General features: G+C 39.4%; 1 protein-coding gene across 9 annotated transcripts in view; it reads right to left on the reverse strand.

The window, feature by feature from the left end:
* BICD1 (BICD cargo adaptor 1) overlaps positions 1-17,279 on the reverse strand; it is a 133,548-nt gene that overhangs the window by 32,901 nt on the left and 83,368 nt on the right. For all 9 annotated transcript variants that reach the window (XM_060776787.2, XM_060776786.2, XM_060776790.2 and 6 more), the window contains exons 4-6: positions 16,304-16,741; positions 11,483-12,574; positions 3,589-3,740 (exon numbers count right to left, since the gene is read on the reverse strand). In XM_060776787.2, the coding sequence (XP_060632770.2) occupies positions 3,589-3,740; positions 11,483-12,574; positions 16,304-16,741 (1,682 nt within the window). The remainder of the gene's footprint in view (positions 1-3,588; positions 3,741-11,482; positions 12,575-16,303; positions 16,742-17,279) is intronic.

Consider the following 17,279-nt stretch of genomic DNA (forward strand, 5'->3'; position numbering starts at 1 on the left):
GCAATTGAAAGTAACAGAAACCTGGGGACACAAGACATTAACCAACAAGACATTAATATCTTCAGAGACGTACAGGCATAAGATACATTTGTGAACATGTACAAAAGAGCTTTCTATAGTTCCTTAATAAATCATCATCAGGCATGTGGAATGGCAAGATGAAGACAATAGACCAGGCATGGGAAAACTTCAGCCCTCCAGGTGTTTTGGACTTCAACTCCCACAATTCCTAATGGCCCACTGGCTGTTAGGAATTGTGGGAGTTGAAGTCCAAAACACCTGGAGGGCCGAAGTTTGCCCATGCCTGCAACAGACAGTATAACTATACTGTAAATTCTCTTACTTGATTTTACTTCTCTTTATTTTATTGAAATAGTTCTGTGTCATTCTTCATTATATTAGATTGTAGGGTGATCTATAAAAGAGCCCACATTTTCTTGCTCAAATTGCTTCCCGGTGTAAGATCCTCAAGAAAATGATGTATTCAGGTTGTGATTGAGTATTGTGTTTGTTGTGTTTAAGTAGAACACTCTGCAAATGTTAGCATGGCAGATAACCTGAAAATGTGTCTCCTGACACATGTCAGCTGCATCTGCAACCATCTTTTTCTTATCCCTCTCCAAGGTTACAAAGATGCCCCAAAGCCAGGAAATGAGGAATGAAGAAACTGTAAATACTGCTGGCCTGTATTGAGAAGTTATACTGGATGGCCACCTCCTCCTTGGACAGTACATATGTGTATAAGGTGGTCAGGCCGTTGTCGCAGGGAGATACCACTTGGATACTCCTTGTGCAAGCAGCAAAAAAGTCAGACTTAAAACCGAACAATTTGTTCCTCCAGTTGTTTTCCTCTATAGAGTCCTGGCTTAATTTCCCATATTGCTGTGAAAATTGACCTGGGCTACTACCCTTATCCAGTCTGCTGGCAAGAGGAGAGGTGTATCACACTCAAGGCAATTAAGTTAATGCAATGATGTAAAGACTGTAGCAAAATGGTAATGGGCCAATGAAGTTATGAGTAGACATGTTTCTATAAAAGCCAAACCATTATGTCACTGTATTAATCATTGATTGGAACAAAGCATATTTAATTATATTGAAAGCCCATTTGCTTACAGGAATTCTCATTATGGTAGAAGCCAAGTGCTCAGAGAGTCACGTTGTTCTGTAGCTACGGATACTCTGATGCTATCACTTACCAAGAGATTAAGCTCCCTTGTTCTCAACCATCTAATGCTTTATCAATAGCTCATCTGCTGAACATATAATAAAATATACAAGAGGGAGCAATTATGGTGGCCTATTCACATAACATATAGAATCAATGTGGAAAAGTAATATATTTTAGAAATCACATTAAACATTTTTAATAAATTACTTCATCTACAAATAAATCTAGATCTACTGTCATGTCTTTTGAGATATATTCAAAATTCATACTTTGTTGTAAATAAACTGCTGCTTTCTTTGTTAACATCCACACACATGCCATATGTGCAGATTTGATAAATGTGGATTTAATATGTGTGGGTATAAATGAACTGAATGAAAGGAATGAATGAATGAGATCTTGTAATTTTGGAGACACCATTCTGAAGATTAAGGCCTACAATGACTAAACCATTAACTACCTGCTTGCTGAATTGTAATTAAAACCTGCTAATGAGGAACTGAAATGGTTGACCTGCCATAGTAAACTGTGATAAAAACTGTGACAGTGATAAGAGAAATGTTTACATCTGTTTACACCTGTCAACATTTGCTGACCAGAACCCAGATTAACTCTAAAGGACATTATATCTGTTAGTGTTTACATTAGTCAAAGACAATACTCTTTCAAGTCAAACTCAGAACACAATGCTTCATTACCTGAAGAGAAACATCTATGTCAGGAGGTGAAGAGTCAAGATAATTTCAACAGGACAACGATTTACAATTTTGGAACAACATCAGCAGAATATTCCTATAAAATACTCAATCTAATCATTCTCAAGTGTGGCAGACAGGTCTATTGAAAGAGATGGTGTAACTTTGGGAGTGGCAGATCTACAATGAAATCCAGTCTGATTACTTGCTCCTTTTCTCACAGGAAGAGAAAGGAGTGCGGTTTTGGAGTCATGCATAGAGTCTGTTTCTGCTATAAGGAAAACAGAGATCTGATCCTTGGCATTGTTCTTTGGGAAAGATGGTGCGTTTTAGCATTTTAGAAGTTTTGGAACTGTGTGTTGGCAGGCTGCAAGGAAAGCTGGCTCTGGTCTAAGCAAGTGCTTCTCCAAGGAGAGAGAAAGGATATGGTATGAATGTGTATGGGTAATGTGAATGCTGAGTAAAAATTTAATTCCCCTTTGTTTGTTAGCCAATGTAACTGTAGGTTATTTGTGGATTCAATGTAGTTACATAGAATCTGTATGTCTAAATGTTGTTCTGTAAAAGTTCTGAATCCCTTTCTTTTACTGGAAAATTATAATAAAAAGAACCTATGCTTTAAAGTTATTGAAAAGTTATTCATAAAACACACAGCATATTGAAAGAACTGGACATTAGCAATATGACCTAGAAAGTAAGAATCTAATAGTAGCATTTGGAAATTACTTAATTTGATAATGGTATGTGCTCACCAGAAATCCAGCACTAAAACTGGAAAAATGTAATTAGAAATATATTATTTATATGCTTCCCTCTCTCTTTCCATTTTAGGCTATCCACAATGCTTCTTTACCGTTCTTTTTTTTTTTGAAGTATGCCTTTGTTTCTTACTTACTCATAAGCCTGCTTTCTCCTTGATATTTCATAGAGAGGGCATGTTAGGATAACACTCACTGGCCTATGTCTGATCTTTGTGCAGTGATCCAACACTCATAGCTATATAAAATGTTGTGATCATGCCTACTGGCCCATGCCTGATCTCTGTGCAGTGATCCAACACTCATATCTATCTAAAAACTGTATGTTCTTACCTATCTCCACAGTATCTGTACCTTGTTTAAAGTGTAGTAGTGCAGACAGGGTCCCATTTATTTCTTCCATTCAACATCTATACAGAGCAAGGGAGAGGATCCTTCAGCCCTCCAGATCTTGCTGAAAAGCTAGCCAGTGTTTCACTTTGTGAGAAATACTGGGATTTGCAGCTCAACAATATCTGGAGAGTCACACAATTTCCACCACTGGAATAGATCTACGATTTGAAGAAGCTACACTTTAAAATGTTGTATTTATGGCCACTGTTGGTTAGGCAGGTGACAGTGGTCCATGGTGTAATACATGCTTCACAAGGAAAAGTTCAGTAGTTCCCCTAAAATCCTCTAAACTACTGCCTATCTATGCAATCCAGGAAAAGGGAATGTGTGGCTCTCCAAATGTTGTTGGACTGAGGACTCTATAAGTTCTAGCCAGCACTGCCAATGTTAAGCAATAAAGTTGTAATCCAACAACATCTGTGTGGTTAACACTTTTCTCTCTGCTGATTTGTCTACATCTGACCAGGTATGGCAGCCTATGTGACCAAATTCTCACAACACAGGAACGGGTGTGTTCACATAAGAAGACACTACACAGTGGTAAAGGAGGCTAAAAACCAAGTTCCAGTACCTGGTTGCAAACATGGCTCTCAAGGATGAGAAGGTTGCTGCATCTTCTTTCAAAGCCTTCAACTCATTGCGCAGTTTTGTCATGGTTTCTGTCACCATGGCCTTCTCATTTTCATACTTATTCTTCAGATTGGCCAGGGCCACTTCCGCTGTCTGAAACAAAGACATGAGTATTACATACATTTGCAAGGAAGTGAAATGAAGATGACAACTCAGAGTCTCAAGTGATCCATAGGAAGAAGATTTTTTACCAAATATATACTCACTTTTATACCACATACTTAAAATACAAAGATAAAAACACAAGAACACTTAAATACATATTTTAAAAGACATAGACTCAAGATTTAGAACACAATAAAATCATGCATACCAATAAAGTGCCAGTTTAAAATAAACCAGGCAGGCTTGACAGATGACATGGATTTTTAAGTCTGATTTAAATTCAAACAGTTCGCTTAGCTGTCAAATCTCTTCTGACAGGTCATTCCACAGTCTAGGGGCAGCTGCTGAAAAGTTCCTCTGAGTGACAGCTACTGAGTTCTGGCTGGTTAAAGTCAATGTGCCCCAGAAGACCTGCATGTATGGGGTGATTTGTACAGGAGAAGGCAATCCTGCAGGCAATCCGGACGCAAACCATATAGGTAATAACCAACACTTTGTGCTTCCCTCAGAAACTAATAAGCAAACAGTAGAGTGGTTTTAGTTTAAATGTGACATGCTCCCTCTTTGGGCCCTTCTACACAGCCCTAAAACCCAAAATGTCAAGGCAGAAACTCCCACAATGTTTGCTTTGAACAGAGTTATTTGAGTCCACACTATCACATATTCCAGTTCAAAGCAGAAAATGTGGGAGAAGGAGCTCTCAATGTATCCATAACCACTCTTACTGTCAAATTGAGTTTCTGAACTTGGTACAGAGGTAGCCCAATGTAGAGCGCGCACTGCAGAAGTCAAAGAGACACCATTTTCAAAAGTGAATACTTCTTTTGCTGCATTCAAGGTTCCAGTCAAGGGGGTTTTGCAGATTTTTTTGGAAAATATCTACCTTTTCAAAACCCACTTAATAGAGGCAACAGTGTAAATATTATTGGGGAGAAATTCTTGCATAATATCAACATAAGAGAAGAGTCTGCTGGTAAAAATGACATAATATCAAGAAATCAGAATTTAAAATGTCAATCCACCTTAAATGCCCGTTAGGATAAATATTTCTTAACCAAACAATCAAAGACTGAAACAGAGAGGTCTCTATGAGTATTCTACAGGGTGCAGCTCTGTAGCTGATATGAGGCCATATAGAAGGCTCTTACTAAATTCTAACATCTTGGAGCTCACAAATTTCCCCTCTTTTTTAAAGTCTCATCAACCAAATCTAACTACTTTCCACTTGATTCATGATTCTGACCTATCAAGAACAAAACAAACCAGAGATTCCAATGTCAGCAGAACAGGAAACAAACCATCTTGTCTTTGGTCGGCCCCTCTTCCTTTTTCCTTCTATTTTCTCCTGTATCATTGTTTTCTCCAAACTTTCCTGTCAGCTCATTATGTGACCAAAGTATTTCATCTTTGACTCCAATATCCTTCTCTCCAGTGAGCAGCCAGGCATTATTTCCTGGAGTATGGACTGGTTTGATAATCTTGCAGTCTAAGGCACTCTCAGAATTTTTCTCCAACACCACAATTCAAAAGCGTCTTCCTCTGCTCAGCCTTCCATATGATCCAGCTCTTACATCCATAGGATGCCATGGGGAATACCATTGCTTTAACTCTGCAGATCTCTGTTGGCAGTGTGGTGTCTCTACTCTTCACTATTTTATTGAGATTGATTATTGCTCTCCTCCCAAGAAGTAAATGTCTCTCTGATTTCTTGGCTGCAGTCTAGCATGGGCTGGTCCATGAGGTCATGAAGAGTCAGAAGCAACTGAACAAATAAACAACAACAAAGAACAGGCAAAAAGAGCAACCAGAATGCCTGTTTGTTCAAAGTAAACTAAAATTATAAGTGATTCAAGTTTGCTATCATGTCTGAGCTGAACCACTTAGTGTGACCTAAATTTCAGGCTTCCAACTACTACTGAAGTTTCATAATCTGTTATTCTCAGTTCAAACAGACTTTTAACTGCATGGAGCCTAAAATATACTGGTTTAACTTCAAAGAGATGCCCAGTGTTGACAAATCTAAGCATCCAGTGTATATCATGAATATAGGAAGGTGCAAATCAGCAATAAATAGAAAATTGCTTTAGCAGTAAAAAATGGGCATGATGTAACATTGTGCTTGGCCTCTTTCCAGCGAACTAAAAGTAGCTCTTTACTTTTCTTTGATCTAAAGTTACCTCATTTGTTTATGAGAAGTAAATCTGAACTCTTCATAATGAAATGGCTCACTGCACAAATTGAAACCAAGATTCATTCCTGCAAAGTAAACTCCAGGAAATAAGGGTTTAGCACCAATGTGTACACCAGCATAGCTATGCCAACTCCCACCAATGTACCATCAATTGTGCTTATTATCTACAATGTAATTACAAAAATGTATTAAAACTATGTATTTGGTAGATCTATTTGAAAGATAATAATGTGAATTCCTGCAGTCTATATATATATATAAATAACATGTTCCAAGTATATGATCCTGAACAAAGAGTACAAAGCACAAAAATAGATGAAAAGCAAAACTATCATTAAACATTTATGGATCAGATCAGATCTACTTGTCTTTTTAAGATTGTTGTTGTTAATTCGTTCAGTCATTTCCGACTCTTCGTGACCTCATGGACCAGCCCACGCCAGAGCTCCCTGTCAGCCGTCACCACCCCCAGCTCCTTCAAGGTCAATCCAGTCACTTCAAGGATGCCATCCATCCATCTTGCCCTTGGTCGGCCCCTCTTCCTTTTTCCTTCCATTTTCCCCAGCATAATTGTCTTCTCTAAGTTTTCCTTTCTTCTCATGATATGGCCAAAGTACTTCATCTTGGCCTCTACTATCCTTCCCTAAATGAGCAGTCGGGCTTTATTTCCTGAAGTATGGACTGGTTGGATCTTCTGGCGGTCCAAGGCACTCTCAGAACTTACTAACAAGAAAATATCCCATTTCTTTGGGCAGTGCAAGAGCTTGCACTGAAAACCGCTCTTACTAGACATCAGATGGTAGCCATAAGTCTTACAATTATTAGATCTTACTGTGTAAAGTGTAAACTATTAAACAACATATTCCAGAAAGCCTGTATTTTTACTGTAGATCCTAATGAAACCTCCAGTTCCTTCTGAAGCGATTGAAGAGAGAAGCCACCAAGACCTTTCTGAGGTTTGAAAAAACACAGTTAATTTTCCAGCTGGTCAGACTCTGATGGAAATCCATTCCAAAAGTCAGAGCTCCTAAGGAGAAGAATGCTCTTCTTTATATACCTTCCTCAGTTACAGGCAGGCAAGTTACATGCATAGTCAGTTCTACTTCAGAGATAACCTTTGACCCTCTCAATATGTGGTATACACACACCAGTTCTTTTCAAGGCACAGTCAATGATAAACATTCTATTTTCAGCTCATTCATCAAGGAGCCCTACCATTTTCCTTCTATTAAGCTTAGTGTCAGCCTGTTCCCTGATATCTGGAATTGACAGATAACAGATAATTCCCTTGCCTTTACATTGAACAGACCTCTTCAATATTCCTTTGCCTTCTAGCTACTGCATCTTAGAAATTAATTTCCTTTATTTCAATGTGAAATAATACAGTATATGTGTACATACATACATAAATATATTTCTTACTACATCCCTGTCACTTCGACTAAGGTTTAATTTACACATCTCTCACAGTTAATATCCAAACAAATTGGAAATGGATTTAATATTTTAGCACTTGTACTCTTTCAGCAACATAGCAATAATAGTTAGACAAACTTCTAAAAATCAAAACATCTCAAAGAAATAAGCATCATTGTGATGCAAACTCTCAGTACTATGAATGCTTATATATCTAAAGTCCAAAGACCCAAAGACCTCAATGGCAGAGCAGGTGGAGGATAACATGGTACATGTTACAACGGCTGTGAAGGCGGAAGAAGTGGGCAACAGATTGAGAAGCTAAGGTTGTCTTGTTAAACTATGCCACCAGTGGAACCTCACTCTGTAAAGACCGTGTGTTGATCAGTTATGCACTGACCTCCACACATTAAAAAAACTCACGCACAGGCATCTTCCAAGGAAAATACCTAACCCAAAGCCAACCTTAAAAACTCTGGCATAGACACTGAGAACTGGGAAGCCCTGGCCCTTGAGCACTCCAGCTGGAGGTCAGCTGTGACCAACAGTGCTGTAGAATTTGAAGAGGCACGAATAGAGGGCAAAAGAGAGAAATGTGCTAAGAGGAAGGTGCACCAAACCAACTCCAACCGAGACCGCCGTCCACCTGGAAACCAATGCCCTCACTGTGGGGGAAGATACAGATCAAGAATAGGGCCTGACAGTCATCTATGGACTCACCAATACACTAATCTTGGAATACTCTGGTTTCTCTTCAGATCGTATAAATCTTTCGCCTTTTACTAATCTTGGAAGACTATCCTACTCAGACAACGAGGGATCGGCTAAACAAAACAAACATCTAAAGCATTACCTCTAAAACTATTTCTGTAGGTACCGTATTTTCTGGCATATAACTCTACTTTTTAACCCAAGAAAATCTTCGCAATAGTCAGGGGTCGTCTTATATGCGGGAGTCATCTTATACGTGGGAGTAGCCTTATACGCGGGGGTCGTCTTATAGAGTGGGTGCTGAAACTTCCAATCCAGATTGGAGAATCTGTGGTTTCTGCATATGGTGGGGGGAGCTCAAAAATGGCAGTGGCCACATCCCTGCCATATGCAGCGACTGTATGAAAACATTAAGGGTGACGCTGTACAAGTATGGTAGAAGAAAATCCATTCATCAGGATTCGTGGACTTAATGCATTCCCAATGGTGAGGTGAAGGGGCGCCTCACCGGAAAAGTGTAAGTGAAGGTCAGAACAAGCTGCAGGTGTCCAGGGCGCCTGGGGTATGGAAAAAAGAGATAGGGTGGCTCTGGGCCGAGAAAAACACACCTCTTTTACCTGTCTGGCCCGCCCTTGTATCCTATTACCGTACCTCCTCTGCCTCTCAGATCTTGCTCCTGAAGACTGCAGTGAAGTGGTGGGAGGAACATCAAATACTATATATACTTGTTTTTCAGCATTTTTTTAATGCTGAAAAAGCCCCTCTCAGTGTGTCCTCAGGTGAGGGTACTGGCAGAAAGGCATGGGGCTGAAAGAAGGGCTTCTTTCAGACCCACGCCTTCCTGCCAGGACTTCACGTCTCCACACAGCAACCCAGATCTCCTTCTCCTCCTCCTCTCTCAATGCAACTCGTGCCTTCCTCTCCTCCTCTCTCAGAGCCAATCTTTCTCACTTTTCCTTATTCATATACACACAGTATTTTCCCCAAAATGTATAGTTAAAATAAACTATGGTGATTATTAGAAGGATACGTAAGCACATTTACATTGAAAAAGGTTAGAATAATTATTTAATCAGAGTTGGACAGTATTATCTTAAATTACAGTTTTATGTAAATATTCAAAAATATTTAACCTACTGATGTAATTGGTATCTATTTTTATTTTGAAATTTATCAGTACCTGCTGCATTTCCCACCCTCAGCTTATACTTGAGTCAATAAGTTTTCCTAGATTTTTGTGGTAAAATTAGGTGCCTCGGCTTATTTTTGGGTCGGATTATACTTTAGTATATACGGTATACCAAAACTGGAACCCAAAAAAGGAGGTTGCAACTATTATGCAATGGTGACTCTTATGCAATGAAATACCACACACAATACTAAAAATGCAGTATAGCATAGATATGGACGTGAGTGACTTTGCCATTACAACCGATTTTTGCCTGGTACAAACCACAGTTTATTACAAAGTAGATTGGTAAACCATGGTTTGAGGTGAGTTTCATTATATAGTTTGGAAGCAAACCATGATTTGTCCAGTTTATATAAAAATGCCAGACATAGTTTGCTCATACGGAAAGTAAGAAGAAAGAGATTTTGCCTGAAGGATTGGATACATCTGAATTGATCTCACATAGAAACAAATTCTTGAAGTTACTAGAATTCCATGTAATTTTCAATGTGCCCCACATTTATAATTAAACAGAATGCTCCATTGTTTTCTAAAGAAATAACAAAATGCAAATTAATAAACCAAGTCAATTCAGTATTGGAGCAAACTAATCCAGTTAATTCCAACTAAGCAGCCCTACTGTGCTAACATATCAAATTCGTATTGAGTCTAGGTACCACTTTGGTGGGAAGGTAATGCTGTTCCATGCAGTGATGCTGGAGGTGTCTATGGACAATGCCAGCTCTTTGGTTTGGGAATGGAGATGAGAACCAACTCCCAGAGTCGGACACAACTGGACTTGATGTCAAGGGGAAACCTTTACCTTTACCTTATTTTTTTTCCAGCCACTTGTATTGTGAACTTTGTACTACATCAGCCCCGTTGGTTGCATTTTTCATTTGACTTACAGAACTATTAAACCTTGAATATTTACAGAGAAGGTGAGAAAATCTCGACCTAAACTTAACAGCTAAGCTGCTGTGCCATCTATTCAGCAAAATAGCTTTGGTTCAATCTCAACAGCTCAGTGGATTTACATTTATTATTTGACGTTAACTTGCATACTAGTTGTGGTTGGAAGAAAAAAAATAGGTGTTAGAAAGAGGCAAGGGGAGGGAAGACCACGTCTCCTGCAAATAAATGACATTTTCTCTTTTCCATCCGTAGGAGAACAAACTTGACTGGTGCCCAGGCTTTGAGGTCTGGATGTGATTGAGATCAAACATCTGTGAAGCGCGGGGGGGGGGGGGGGGAGAAATATGAAAGGGGGAAGTGGGGGAAGAAAAAAAACTTTTCCCCCACTAAAAATACATCTTTTTTCCCCTCCTCAGCAAACTTAAAACATGTGATGAAATTAAACTTTTAAAATATAACCCTGAAGCTACTTGAAAACTATAAAAGTCACCTCGGTATCTGAGGCAAGTCAGAAATTCCACTGTTCATGCTGGGCTTTTATGAAGAGCAGACTTTAAAGTGGGCTTTGTGGGCTGGGGGGAGCAAAGAGAAATGCCGTAATCTGTCTAGGTAACAAAGCCCACTTGTTCTGCCTGCCGAGGTAAAACTTTGGGTTTCTGTAGCTCCTCCAACCACAGTCAAGTCGAAACACACAATAGGCCGCTAGCTGTTGTGTATTTTCTATTTGGGATAGAAAGCTAGCCAAAGGATTGCTGTAGTATATCTGTTGCCCGTGGTGTAATGGGCTAAACCCTTGTGTGGCAGAACTGCTAACCAATAGGTCAGTGGTTCAAACTACAAGAAAGGAGATTCCATCTGAAGATTAGGAAGAACTTCCTGACTGTGAGAGCTGTTCAGCAGTGGAACTCTCTGCCACAGAGTGTGGTGAAAGATCCTTCTTTGGAAGCTTTTAAACAGAGGCTGGATGGCCATCTGTCAGGGGTGCTTTGAATGCAGTTTTCCTGCTTCTTGGCAGGGGGTTGGACTGGATGGCCCATGAGGTCTCTTCCAACTCTATGCTTCTATGATTCTATGATTCTGTGAGTCAATGGACCTACTTTAGTTGGAACTAAGAATTCATTTTAAGCAATTTCACCAGTTCCTCCAAAGTATATTAAGATACAGAATAAAATGTTAAGGAAGAAAAACAAAAGACTGGATTTTATGAGGAAAGAAATGTAATTACCATAAACATCCTAATTGCATATTAATAATTGTATTAATTAATTTAATTTATTAATGCATATTAATGATTTAAGTTCAGTTGAGGAATTAATAATAGTTTACCTGCTTGTTTGCTTTCAGCACTGCCCTGAGGGTTGCTATCTGCTCTCGTTTTGTACTCAAAAGGGACTTCAGTTTCAGGATTTCTTCCATTAAGGCCTCCTTGTCCTTATCAATCATAGGCGCTAGTTCTCGGGCTGCTGCACGCTGCCGAGACAGTTGCAGCGACCGGTCTACAGCCTTCTGCAAGTGCTTGATTTGGTCCCTTATTATGGCATTCAGGTTGTAAATATTCATTGGCTCTTTGCGAATGTCACTGGTATCAGAAACTGGGGAGGAAGGAGGGGCTGTGATGACAGGGGAAATGGTAGGCGTCTTTGTTGGACTTTGTTCTTTGCTCGCTTCTGTGACCTCTTTCAAGACATGTTCAGTTGGTGTCCTGGCTTCTGCTGGGGATGCCATTCCTCTCCTGATGAGTCGAGGAGACAGAAGTCCTCTTGGATCATCAGGTCCCTTCAGGCTTCCACTTCTAGTAACTCTACTTTGTCTGTAATAATCCAGCATAACCCGGTTAGGTGTTTCATTGTTACACAAACATACATGATGGTAGAGCTGTGCAAGCTCCTCGCTGAAAGTCACCAGCTCATCCTGGGCTGTATTGAGGGTATTATGGTTCTCGTTCGCAACCCCTGTAATCCTTTGCAACTCTTTTTCCATCTGCATCATTTTCTCATGGCTTTCCTTAGTTGACCTTTCCAGGTTTGTCACCTGTTCATCATATATCTGGATCCTGCTCTCATACTTTGCCTTTTCTTCAGTGTAATTTTCAACACATTTATTGTATTTCTCTTTTAAGGCTTTTATTTCAGCTTTGAGGTCAATTACTTCTGTAACAGCTACTTTGTATTTACACTCAAGAATTTCTAAGCCATTGATGTCCACTTCATAGTCATGGGTTTCCTCCCCAGAATCTCGTCCTTTCTCGAAGTCGACATCTTTCAACTCTTTGTTGTTCTGCAGGCCTCTCATGGCATTGACATGCTCAGTGAGCCTGTGAACCCGTTCATGTTGCTCAGTAAGTGCTCCCTTTGTGTGCTCCAGCTGCGTCTGAGACTCCTGAAGATTGGCTAGGAGAAGAGCTTTCTCACGTTCCACCTGCAATAACCCAGGGAAAAAAAAGATATTAGTGTCTTAAAACAAAGTAGCAAAAACACTGATACTCAATAGCCATGGCACCTGGAAGCAAAGATACCACAAAGGTGGTTTTCCTAGGCTGAAGCTCATCCACTGCTCCCTGGGTGTGCTGACTCCTGCATCTTCCACAAATACAGGGAATTCAACTGCATGATTGGTGGTAGTGCAGGGCAGCATTTGCATTTTCCCTGGGTTTTTTTCTGAGCCAACGTGGTGTAGTGATTTGAATTGTGGACTACAACTCTGGATACCAAGGTTTCAATCCCCATGGGAATCTACGGGATGTCCTTAGGCAAGTCTCAGGCCCCATGTTCACTGACCATTTAATGCAGTTAGAAGCTAGTTTCAAACTGCAGTGGACAGATGACAAAATCCCACAAAAGCATGTGAAAGAGAGCTCTTAATGTACATTAATGCTTTGTGTAATCACCAATAGGGCCTCAAACTGGTCTAGGATTTCCTATCACATCATCTGCACCACAAACTCTTTCTTCAATAACACGTTAGAAACTGATTAAATGGTCAGTGTAAATGGGCCCCCACTCTCTCAGTCTCAGAAAGTGACAAAGACAAGCCCACTCTGAATAAATATTGCCCAAGAAACCCAATTATAGGTTTGCCTTAGGGATGTCATAAGTCAGAAAAGGCATGAGGGCACACAACAACAACACAAGAAAAAAACTTAGCATGGCACTCTAGAGGCAGTGGCAGATCTGATAAAATCTCAAAGTCTCACCTGAGGCATGATAACTATTATTGATTAATATTAATTATTTTTATGAAGTTGTAATTGTTATCATTTTAATGGGATGGTGTTTGTATACTGTTCTTCATGAAAATATATCACAGTATGAAATTTGACTTGAATACAACTGCATCGCTTTACAAAATGTGAGTGAAAGTAATTGATATTAAAGCATCAAAGCACATTCCACATTCACAGCTTTCACACCATTTAGCCAAAAGAAAGGCTATAAAATACAAGGAGCGCTGCTTATCTGATGGGTAGAGACCAGAACACTATCCGTTGATGACAAATGCTTACAAATGCATTTTGGCAACTGAAAAATGTAAATAACACACCATATGTCACTGTTGATGGTGGGGCGGGGGGGGGGGGGCTCTGTTCTATCTGTAAGTAAGCCTTGGGAACATGCACGTGCTTCATAGGGAAGAAGAATGGATGAAAAAGCAGACCCCTTGTCAAACTAATAGAATTTGTCTGTAATTTGCAAGAGTTGAACAAGCAAGTCATTATAAAGCAAGGTGTTGAAAGGTGGGCAAAACCTGAATGCTTTCGATTGGATTTTTAAATTACTGTCATATGAAATTTCTGAAAATAAAACTGTTTAATAAGTATATTTGTTTTATTGTTGCTCTTCTTGTTGCTTATAAAGCACCAAAACTGCACACATTACACCCATATTGATGTACAGTTCAACAGCAAGTGAGAAATGAACAACCCTCCCATTCTTTGTTCAATTGTCAAGAACACCTTTGTGTCATCAAAACTTTAGGAACTTTTTTTGTAAACGGGAAAACTTTATATCATTTTGGTGGTTTAGTTTAAGATATTATAGTTATAGATATTAATCAGTATGAAACAAATAGCAATAGCCCAATGGTGTAAAATTAAACACACACATGCACAAATGAGCAATCTCAATTGCAACTTGTTTGATGAGAGATAATAAAAACAGGCTTAATTAGTTTGCAAGAGATTGGGCATTGTCACTTTAAAACCCTAGAAACGTATAGGGTTGCAATTTATGGGAATATCAGACAGACATATAATTTTACCCATATAATATTACCCAAAGCAGTGCACCTTGTTTTGGGTAATATTCTTGTTAGCATCTACATTTCTATTACTGTTGCAAAGCTTAAACTGTAGGTGCAAAATTGATATTTAAATATGATTTTATGCTATTTTTGTTTTAAAGTATAAAATGTTAACTTTGTGTAAACTATTTGAGCAAACAACTTACAGAGGAAGTTAAGCAAAAATCACATGTTACGGCTGAAGTTAATAAAAAATCACGTTACATGTTATGGCTGAAGAAGTTACTAAAAACATTAATAAGATTGAAAGCTGAGTTGAGAAATTATCTAAGGCAGATAGTGGGTCAAAGGGTCAGATGCTGAAAAGTACAAATGTCTAAATTTGTGACAGAATAATGAGGTGGTCTGTCTGAGATAACAAAAATAGCCAAATGCTGAGATAGTTGTTTTGAAGTTTGAAGATTGCCAAGGAGCTCTTTCTAAGAATTAAGTAACGATGAGGGGTCGACGGATTAATCTTAATCATATACACGAGTCAACATTAATCGGTAACCACCGTCCTCCTCACTTCTGTGATTTTGCTTCTGCATGAAAGATATATAAGGGCTTGCTTGAGAAGTTTGATTTTTTTTATTTCAATTTTTTGTGTGTGAGCACAGCTTGACCTTCCCTTGGCCAACAGAAATACATTTTCATTTTAGTCAAAACACCTATCTCTCTGGTTTTATTTTCAGTCCATGTTGCCAAAGCTACACAGACGCCTACTGTCATGGAGTCTGTTCTGGTGTTTCTGAGACACCAAAGCATCCCCCATACCAGGGTGAAGAATGAAAAATATTAGGAGGCCCACACATGGGAAAAGATTGATAATTCCGGCCTAGCCTGAGAAGAGACTGACTTGGACCAGAAAGGGATGTCTGTATAATGTTCACTGTTTCCCCGTGCTTTCTTTAGTCGTAACTTTGCTGTAGTGTAGTAACCTAGCATTAAAGATATTCTCAAGATTCCTTTGTGAGTGCCTTTAACTGCTGATAAAGTTCTGCTATCCATAATAATAATAATAATAATAATAATAATAATAATAATAACTTTATTTTTATACCCCGCCTCCATCTCCCTGAAAGGACTCTGGGCAGCTTACATGGGGCCAAGCCCAGTTGGCGGTTAAAACATAACATGTACAAAATACAATAATCAATATAAAACAACACAAGCAACATTATAACAACAATAAAACAAACATCAGAAACAACAACCAATAGTATAATTCAAGTCTCATTGTAGGAGAATGGTCTGGTGCACAGCAATTTAAAGGTAGGTCTAATGAGTAAAGTGCGTAGAAGATAAAGCAGCAAAAGGATAAGAGCAGTTTCAACTGGATAATTAAGACTTTGGGTGGAATAGTAATAAGGTGCAAGGACAAGACTTAGGTCATAGTTAAGGCCAGTTGTCCAGGGAATTGTCTAATTAAATGCACAACGGAACATCCATGTCTCTAGTTCTTTGCGAAATGTGGATAGGGAGGGTGCTAGCCTAATCTCCCTGGGGAGGGAGTTCCAGAGCCAAGGTGCCACAACCGAGAAGGCCCTTTCTTTCGTCCCCACCAACCACACCTGAGACGGGGGTGGAAGTGAGAGGAGAGCCTCCCCAGAAGATCTTAGAGATCGTGTGGGCTCGTAGGGAAATATCTATCACCCTTACAAGGACAAGATTGCAATAATCTGTATTCTGAAACAGATCAAGTAAATATTTGTTCATGCAAAAATATTTTACACTGAACCCAAACTATGGAGAGTGTGGTATTAACAGAAAATATCCTAGATTTCCCATTCATGGCTTTTCCAAGCTCTGAATATGCCCAGTGCATTATATGAAAATTCATTTTCAATAGTTAAAGTCATGTGTTACCTGCATGAGTTGTTGCTTCAGTTTTTGCATTTCGGAGATGTTGAGCTCACTGAAAAGATCAGATACCGGATGCAGAGATTCTCCTTTCCTAACTGTGGGAGTCCGATAGTCACCATTCATTTTCATGTGTGGTCCATGAATATGTCCATTCATTTTCTCATCGTTATTGGGCTCATTCCCTTCCTCTCCAAACTTTAATCCATCTACTGAGATATTAATATGGTTATTATACATACTATCATTAAGATTGATATACTGGGAGAGTTCCTTCCTCAGATTGTTCTTTTGCTCTCTCTCATTTTTCAACGTCTCCAAGGCTTCCTCAAGCTGATGTTCAGCAATCTCTTTTAACCGGATGGCATCTTCCAGCTGGCTATTAAGCAATACAGTCTCTTCCTCAAATCGTTTTATCTCATGTTTCAGACCTTCATATTCAACCTGGATTAGATAAGATAAAGAACATTCAAAATACTAAAACTTGGATTAACAAACATCTTGCGATTTGCTGCATCTGTTAAATGAAGGTACCAAAGAAGAAAAGATTGTATGCACATAGAACCATTGAATGGAAAAAGGATGCAGGCATTACAGGTTGCAGACACTGCTGGAGAGGTAACTGGGAAGCCCTGGCCCTTGAGCGCTCTAGCTGGAGGTCAGCTGTGACCAGCAATGCTGTGGAATTTGAAGGGGCATGAATGGAGGGTGAAAGGGAGAGATATGCCAAGAGGAAGGCATTACAAGCCAACCCTGACCGGGACTGCCTTCCACCTGGAAACCGATGCCCTCACTGTGGGAGAGCATGCGGATCCAGAATAGGGCTCCACAGTCTCCTATGGACTCACTTGGAAGGCCATGGTACTAGGACAACGAGGGATCGCCTAAGTAAGATATCCAAATTTCATGGCAATCCTATAATACCTTTTATTTCATCTTCTCTATATAAAGGTTGCATAGTCAAAGTTAAATAGGCTCGCAC

This window comes from Anolis sagrei, chromosome 5 (assembly GCF_037176765.1).
Source record: "Anolis sagrei isolate rAnoSag1 chromosome 5, rAnoSag1.mat, whole genome shotgun sequence".
NCBI lineage: Eukaryota > Metazoa > Chordata > Lepidosauria > Squamata > Dactyloidae > Anolis > Anolis sagrei.